The 9,255-nt window shown below is 38.6% G+C and overlaps 1 protein-coding gene across 1 annotated transcript in view; it reads right to left on the bottom strand.

Moving 5' to 3' along the window:
• Positions 1 to 9,255, bottom strand: part of CUL5 (cullin 5) — a gene marked incomplete at its 5' end in the record, with an annotated part of 70,647 nt that overhangs the window by 41,984 nt on the left and 19,408 nt on the right. The window contains 2 exons of the mRNA XM_006753145.1: positions 758 to 934; positions 5,865 to 5,964. Coding sequence (XP_006753208.1) covers positions 758 to 934; positions 5,865 to 5,964 — 277 coding nt within the window. The remainder of the gene's footprint in view (positions 1 to 757; positions 935 to 5,864; positions 5,965 to 9,255) is intronic.

Genomic DNA, 9,255 nt, shown 5'->3' with positions numbered 1-9,255 from the left:
GAGATAAAGCTAGGAAAAGAAGAAAGTGAAAGGAAAAGCAAAGAAGGTAATGTTTGAAACACAGATCTAAAGCTTAATACCATATAAAAAGATGAAAGACAATTAAAGCTAAAAATGGGAAAAAACATTATTATAAAACACAGATCTAAAGCTTAATACCATATAAAAAGATGAAAGAAAATTAAAGCTAAAAATGGGAAAAAACATTATTTGATAAAACCCAGCAAGAGCTAGAAAGGAATTTATATGTGAAGCAGAAAAACCCATAATATATAAAAAAAAAAAAAAAATAAAATAAAAACTCGAAGATAAAGCTAGGAAAAGAAGAAAGTGAAAGGAAAAGCAAAGAAGGTAATGTTTGAAACACAGATCTAAAGCTTAATACCATATAAAAAGATGAAAGAAAATTAAAGCTAAAAATGGGAAAAAACATTATTTGATAAAACCCAGCAAGAGCTAGAAAGGAATTTATATGTGAAGCAGAAAAACCCACTTAATATATAAAGTACTTTCAAAAGTTTTCAAATCTGCCCAGGCTCAGTGGTTATGTGTCAACTTATGAACCAGGAGGTCACGGTTTGATTCCTGGTCAGAGTGCATGCCTGGGTTGCAGGCTCAATCCCCAGTGTGGGGTGTGCATTGATGTTTGTATCTCTCTCCTTCCGTTGCCCTTCCTCTCTGTAATCAATATATATTTTAAGTCTTTCAATCATCCTTCCTGAAGAATATTAGAAAATAGATGGGAAAACTTACTTACCTTTCGAACAATACCGTCTTCTACATTTGATTTTTTATTGCCGCCCTGTTTACCCAATAAAGTAATCTCTAGTTGACAAAAAGGCTTTGGTAAAATATCACATTGTGTAAAGAACTTTCGCCATTCAACAATATATGCTTTTAGCAAAGCTGTATCATCTTGATGGCTTAGTACTCGCTGGAGAAAAAGAAAAGAATTGTATCAATTTGAAATACAGGCACTTTAAAGAATACTAGAATATTTTTATGCTATAAATTTAGAATAGTTATAGCATAAACTATCTTATACCCAAAAGAAAATAAAACATATGTAATATCCAAGAGAAAATTAAAATGTTCACACAGACTTGTGATTTCACAATTAATACATATATCTGATCATTATGGTATATACATGAAACTAATAAAATGCTCTTATGTCAATAAGGTCAATTAAAAAAAATCCTGTATCATATTCTTCGTAATACTTTAGGCAATAAAACAAAATTTAAAAAAAAAAGAAAAGCAAAAGGCAAATAAATGAATGTTGTAGAAAGAAAAAACAACAACAAAAAAATCCCCTGTATCCATTATCACCTTATCTTCCCCTTTATCTCTCCCCTCTCCTACCCCTTCTCAGCCTTAAACAACCACTAATTTACTTTCTGTGTCTTATCTATTTGCCTGTTGTAGAGTGTGCCCATATCATATTCCTTTTTGTGGCTAAATACTATTTCATTTTATCGAAGCACTATATTTTATTCATTTTTGTCTACTGACAGACATTGGGTTTTTTTCACCTTTTAGTTATCATGAATAATCCTATATAATAAAGGCCCAGCGACCATAACGGCAGAACGACCAGATGACTGCTCAACCAGTCACTATGAGGTGCACTGACCACCTCTCAGTCCCTTTCCCTGGCAGGCAGGCTCCGATCACCGATGGTAAAGAGGGACCCCAGGTGGGTGGTGGGGGATGCGGGTGGCGCCAGGCCAAGACCCCTGCTCTGCCGGTCGCCCCAAACAGAGGGCAACCGGTTTTGGGGTCGGGGCTGGCAAGCAGGCGGGAATGGCCGACCTCTCAGTCCCTCTCTCCCGGCCATCAGGTTCTCATCGCTGGATGGTGAATGGGAAACTGGGGTGGGTGGCAGTGTGGGGTGGGGCCGGCTGCTGGCAGCTGGGGAAGGTGGCCCTGATCACCGGCTAGGCCTAGGGACCATATCTGCACACGATTTCATGTGCTGGACCTCTAGTCTATATAATAAAGAGCCAGGGTCGTAACAAGGCTCGACCAGACTGGGGCTGCTGCCCTGCAGCTGGCCTGGGTGAAGCCACCCTGGTCCCGGGTACCTGATGCTGGACAGAGGGAGGGAAGCACGGGTCCCAGGTGCCTGTGGCTGGCCGGAGGAGGCAAGCCTGGGTCCCGGGTGCAGGGGCTGAGGCAGAGGCAGTTAGGGGTGATCAGGTCAGCAGGGGAGGACAGTTGGGGGAAATATCAGGCCGGCAAGGGAGGGCAGTTTGGGGCAACCAGGCCAGCATGGGAGGGCATTTGGGCGCAATCAGGCAGACAGGGCATGGGGGCGAGATCAGGCCGGCAGGGGAGAGCAGCTGGGGGTTTGATCAGGCCGGCAGAGGAGGGCAGTTAGGGGTGATCAGGCAGACAGGCAGAGAGGTTAGGGGCAATCAGGCAGGCAGGCAGGTGAGTTGTTAGTTGCCAGTGGTCCCAGATTGTGAGAGGGATGTCCAATTGGAGTGGGTGCAAACAGGGCTGAGGGAACCCTCACCCCATGCACAAATTTTGTGCACCGGACCTCTAGTATTATTATAACTATCTGTGTACAAAAAAATGTTCACAAAAACTTGTGCACTTACCTATAAAAGAGAAAGGACTCAAAATCAGAAATGAAAGTGGAGACATACAACTGATATCACAGAAATACAAAGGGTCTTGAGACTACTATGAACATTACATGCCAACAAATCTGACAACCTAGAACTGATGAATAGACTACTAGAAACATACTGTCTACAAAAAGTGAATCATAAAAAAATAGAAAATCTGAACAGACAGATCACTAGTAAGGAGATTCAACCAAAAACGTCAACAAACAGCCCGACTGGTGTGGCTCAAGGGTTAACCTATGGACCAGGAGGTCACAGTTCGATTCCCAATTAGGGCACATGCCCCGGTTGCAGGCTTGATTCCTGGGGAGGGGGGTGGGTAGAAGGGGAGATGCAGGAGGCAGCTGATCAATGATTCTCTTTCATCATTGATGTTTCTATCTCTCTCTCCCTTTCTGGTCCTCTCTGAAATCAATAAAAAAAATTTTTTTTTAAGTCAACAAACAGAACAAAAGTCCAGGACCAGATGGCTTCACTGGTGAATTTTATCAAGTATTTAAAGAAGAATTAATACCAAATTCTTCTCAAATTCTTACAGAAAATAGTTCCAAACTCATTTTACAAGGCCAGCATTATCTTGATTCTAAAACTAGACAAGAGTGCCACAAGAAAAGAAAATTACAGGCTAAAATCCCTGATAAATGTAGATGCAAAAATCCTGAACATATTAGTAAATCAAATTCTACAGCACATTAAAAGGATTACACACCATGATCAAGTGGGATTTATTCCAGTGATGCAAGAATGGTTCAACATTGGCAAATCAATACATGTGATAATGTCACGTTGACAAGACGGATAAAAAGCACATGATCACCTTGGTAGATGCTGAAGATACATTTGACACAATTCAACATCCTTATATGATAAAGACTCTCAACCAGGTGGGTATAGTGAGACAGTACCTCAACATAATAAACGATTTATGAGACAAGCCCACAACTAATGTCATATTCAACGGAGAAAGCCGAAAGCCTTTCCTCTAAGGTCAGGAACAAGACAGGATGCCCACTCTCACCAATCCTATTCAACAAAACATTGGAAGTCCCAGCCAGAGCAATTAGGCAAGAAAGAGAAATACAAAGCAACTAAATTGGAAAGGAAGGTGAAAAACTCACCATTTCCAAATGATATGATGTTATATATAGAAAATCCTAACACCACCACAAAAAAATTATTAGAATAAAGAAATTCAGTAAAGTTGCAGGATACAAAATCACAACCCAAAAATCCATTGTGTTTCTATACTGTTTATTTCATAGGAAACTATTGGAAAGAGAAATTATAAAAACAATCCTATTTACAATGCATCAAAAAGAATAAAATTCCTAAGAATAAATTTAACCAGGAAGGGGAAAGACCTACACTGGAAACTATAAAACATTGATAAAAGAAACCAAAGAAGGCACAAAAATGAAAAGATATTCTGTGCTCAGGACTTGGAAGAATATTGTTAAAATGTGCATAAACCCCAAAGCAATCTACAATGGGAAAAGGACAATCTCTTCAATAAATGATGCTGGGAAAATTGGACAGCCACATGCAAAAGAATAAAACTTGACCATCTTTCAACATAAATAACATTAACTCAAAATAGATTAAAGATTGAATTTAAGATCTGAAACCATAAAACTACTAAAAGAAAACAAAGGTAGTAAGCTCCTTGACATCAATGTTGGTAGTGTTTTGGTTTTTTTTTGCAGTTGGTATAAAAAGCAAAAATAAACATTGTAGGAGTACATCAAATGTACAACAAAGCTTCCAAACATCAAAGGAAAGTATCAACAAAATAAAAAGGCAATCTACTGAATGGGAGAAAATATTTGCAAATCCTATCTGATAAGAGTCAATATCCAAAATAGATTTTAAAAAATCATACAACTCAATAGCAATACAGAAACAAAACAAAACAAAACAAAACAAAAAACCAATTAAAAATGGGCAGAGAATCCAAATAGACCTTTTTCCAAAGAAGACATACAGATGACCAACAGGTACATGAAAAGATGTTCAGTATCACTAATCATCATGGAAATGATAACCCAAACCACAATGAGATACTACTTCACACCTGGTAGAATGGCTATTATCAAGAAGACAAGAATAAGTGTTGGATATGGAGAAAAGGGAACCCTTGTGCACTGTTGGTGGGAATGTAAATTAGTACAGCCACTATGGAAAATAGTATCGAGGTTCTTCAAAAAATAAAAAATAGAACTACCATATGATTCAGAAATTCTACCTCTAACTATCCATCCAAAGAAAACAAAAACACTAATTTGAAAAAATATACATGAAATTTGAAAAATATACCCTCTGTATTCATGGGTTCTGCATTTGTAATTGGTTTAATCTACAGATGCAGAACCAAAAGATACAAAGGGCGGACTAAGGGACTTGAGCATCCATGGATTTTGGCATCTGCTAGGAGTCCTTGAACCAATCCCCTGTGAAAACCCCCCATGTTCATTGCAGTATTATTTACAATAGCCAAGATATGGAAACAACCTAAATGTCCATAGACAGATGAATGGAGAAAGAATATGTGGTACATACACAGAATGAAATATTTTTCAACCATAAAAAAATGTCATGCCATTTGGAACAACATGGATGAAATTTGAAGAAAACTACTGTCAGTTTGAAAAGAGGTATTAGTGTGAGAAAAAAATAGATTTATGTGGGCTGACATACAGCTAAAAATAAATGGTGGTGGGGACATCTAAAGGACCTATAAAAAACCAAAATTTTAAATCTTTGTTTTTAACAAATTTATTGTGGTGACATTAGTTAATAACCTTTATATAAGTTTCAAGAGTACAATTCAATAATACATTATCTGTATATTACATTGTGTGCTCACCTCCCAAAATCTAGTCTCCTTCTGTCACCATATTTTGACCACCTTTACCCTCTTCAACATCCCTCCAACCTCCTTCCCCTCTGGTAACCACCATATTGTTGTCTGTGTCTATAACTTTGTTTTGTTTGTTCACTTGTTTATAGCATCTTTTAACTGAGGATAATAATGTTCTCTCTTAAAAGAAATGTCACTGAGGGGGGAAAATAAGCAAATGATTATCATTTCATTAAAAAATTTATTTAAGAAATACGTTGAGTCAATATAATATTTAAAATTACTTCAGTAAGTCCTACATTTAAAGTATTTTTTATAATATTGAGTAAAACCTTAAAGTAAAAGTAATATAAAGGTGCAGAACTTACTGCCTGTGCTTGCTTAATAAACTCAAGAATATCTTCTTTTAAAGCCTGGTGAATTTTTGCTGGGCCTTTATCATCCCAGAGACAGACAGCATGCACATCCCTATAAAATAAAGCAGATAAACAAACATTAACACTGGAACAAGAACAAAGACAAAACTCATGTTAAGTTCTGTTTTTATACAGTTTCCATGGACTATAGAATCCATTCATATGAACTAAGCATGTGTTGTAAGTTGTCTCATATTCGTTTCTATTTTCTTTGTCATTCATTGTTTTCTTTAAATCTCTGCCAGTTATTGCATAATATATAGATTTTTTTATCCTTATCCGAGGATATGTTTACTGATTTTTTAGAAATAGAAGAAGGGAGAAAGGGAGGGAGGGAGAGAGGGAGAGAGAAATTGATTGATGTGAGAGAGAAACATTGATGGGTTGCCTCATATATGTGCCCAGACTGGGGATTGAACCCACAACCTTTTGGTGTATGGGACAATTCTCCAACTAAGCAACCTGGCCAGGGCTGCATAAATATCTATACTAATAAAAGGGTAATATGCTAATTAGACCAGGAGACCTTCCAGATGTCCTTCCAGACAAAGCCACGGTGGTGGGGCCGAGGCAGTGGCAGTTAGGGGTGATCAGGCCAGCAGCGGGGCGGTTGGGGGCGAGCAGGCCGGCGGACAGAGTGGTTGGGGGGGATCAGGCAGGCAGGCAGGTGAGCAGTTAGGAGCCAGCGGTCCTGGATTGCAAGAGGGATGTCTGACTGCTGGTTAAACCGGCGGTCTGACATCCCCCAAAGGGTCCCAGATTTGAGAGGGTGCAGGCTGGACTGAGGGGCACCCCCCCATACATGAATTTTGTGCACCAGGTCACTAGTATACATATATTTTTAAATCCTCACCCAAGGATATTTTTTCATTGATTTTTAGAGAGAGCAGAAGAGAGAGAGAAAGACAGAGAGAAATAGTGATGTGAGAGAAACTCAGCGATTGGTGTCACCTGCAAGAGCCCTGACCAGGGTTGGGGCTGGGGAGGAACCTGTAACCAAGGTACATGCCCTTGACCAGAATCGAACCCAGGACCCTTTGTTCTGCAGGCTGACACTCTATCCACTGAGCCAAACTGGCTAGGGCTGCATATATATTTTTAATTATAAAAGTATACTATTTCTTAATCCCATTCCCCAAAGTGAACTCCTATTAATATTTTCTTGTGCAAAGCAAGTATAAACCCAATTAATTCTTTAATTCAATATATGTAAACTAGTCTATTGTTTTGAAAATATAGTAACTTAAATCCCATTACAGTGAATCTTCCATACATTCATTACATTTACACATTAACTACTATTGTGTCTCCTTTAGTTAAAAAAACAAAAACTCTCATAAACTAGTTACAAAAACTCTAAACTTAGGAAGTTGACATATTTTAACCAAAGAACATTCATTACAGAAATATATTTGAGATTAATACATATTCTCAAAGTCAATTTGTTAATTACTAAGTTGTAGAGCAGGGAAACATAACAAAAGGGTAGTCTTTTATTCAGGATTTTTTATTGAGGATTCTTTTATTTGGAAAACGCTCCCCAGTGACTTATTCAGCACCTTCTCAAGTCCCTGCTATAAAAAATGTCAAAGAAATCTAAATAAAACACCTCCAGAATTATAACATTATAATAATGGCCAAATAGTTTGTTTTATATTCAGATTCTAAGGAACGTCAGTATAACCCAAAGTTCTGTCTGCATATTAATTTTTTTAATACTGTATATTTTTATTGATTTCAGAGAGGAAGGGAGAGAGAGAGAGAGAGAGAGAGAGAGAAATATCAGTAATGAGAATCATTGATCGGCTGCTTTCTGCACGCCCCACACTAGGGATTGAGCCCGCAACCCAGGCATGTGTCCTTGACCAGAATCAAACCTGGGACCTTTCAGTCCGCAGGCTGGTTCTATCCATTCAGTCCGCAGGCTGACGTTCTATCCACTGAGCAACACCGGCTAGGGCTCCATATTAATTTTTTAAAATATATTTTTATTGATGTCAGAGAGGAAGGGAGAGGGAGAGAGAGAAAGAAACATCAATGATGAAAGAGAATCATTGATTAGCTGCCTCCTGCACACCCCACACTGGGGATTGAGCCCACAACCAGGGCATGTGCCCTGACAGGGAATCTGTGACCTCCTGGTTCATAAGTCAAATCTCAACCACTGAGCCACACCATCCAGGCTGCATATTAATTTGAACTTGCTTTTGTCATTTGTTTAATTCAGCTTAATAGTGGTATCTGCTCCAGTGTCTGGAATGCAGTAAGCACACAAATATTTGTTAAGTAACAACGTAATAGTAACATCTGACTGCTCAATACCAGTATGTGCCAGATTCTATTCTAAGCTGTTTTAACTCATTTATCCTTCACAGCCAACTCTGAAGGAGTATTATTTTCATTGCAATTTTACAGATGTGGAAACTGAGGCAAAGAGAGGTTAAGGAGCATTCCCAAGTAACATTCCCAAGATTACAGAGCTAGTATATATGGTGGAACCAGGCAGTTTGGCTCCAGAGGCCACACCAACCATTCCCCCAGATTCACTCTTGCACTTCCTCAATCCATCCAACCAACAGTAGCCAAAATAATCTTTATGAAACTCAAAAATCACAGCATATTACTTCTACATTTAAAATCATCCAATGGTGTTCCACTCCTCTTTGAATAAAGTACAAAATGGTTAATTGACCCTTATAATAAGCTGCAGTATCACCTCATGACTAAAGGAATCAAGAGTTGAAAAGAAGAAATTGATACAAAAATAGATTGATTATAACTCAGTATGTTTACAACTATTACTGTGCATATAAACACAAGGCATAAGAGAGTGGTGGAAGAATATTTTATGAAGTAACAATGAGTAAAGGACTGTGGATTACTATGGTGTCTGCAGTGCACTATAAACAAATCACTGTGGTTAGTATGTAAAGTGGGGAGTGAAAAGCAAAAAATTAGGCAAACTAACCTTATTTGAGCCCCTAAGTTCAATCATGGTCCTATTATACCCATTTCCTAAATATCACTCTAATTTGGACATTTCCATCCATCACCACCAGTATATAATTAAAATCATGATAATCTCGGGAGAAACTAAGATGGCGGCAGAGATAAACACCGGGAAATTAAGGCCGCTCACAACAATTGATTAATACCTCAGAGAAACAATACGGACTTCATCCAGAACCATAGGAAGCCTGGCTGACTGTAAACTCTACAACTAGAAGGAAGGAAACGCACACTGAGACCCAGAGAAGCTGCAGGAGAGAAGCGCAGAGGTACAGGGCTCGCGCGCGGAAAGGGGCTGGCACCCGAGGACGCGGCGGTCTTTTTGAGTCCGGAG

The sequence above is a fragment of the Myotis davidii genome, unplaced genomic scaffold (genome assembly GCF_000327345.1).
Source record: "Myotis davidii unplaced genomic scaffold, ASM32734v1 scaffold1491, whole genome shotgun sequence".
Lineage (NCBI taxonomy): Eukaryota > Metazoa > Chordata > Mammalia > Chiroptera > Vespertilionidae > Myotis > Myotis davidii.
Note: the sequence above shows the minus strand (reverse complement) of the source record. Positions and strands in the feature narration are given on the sequence as shown.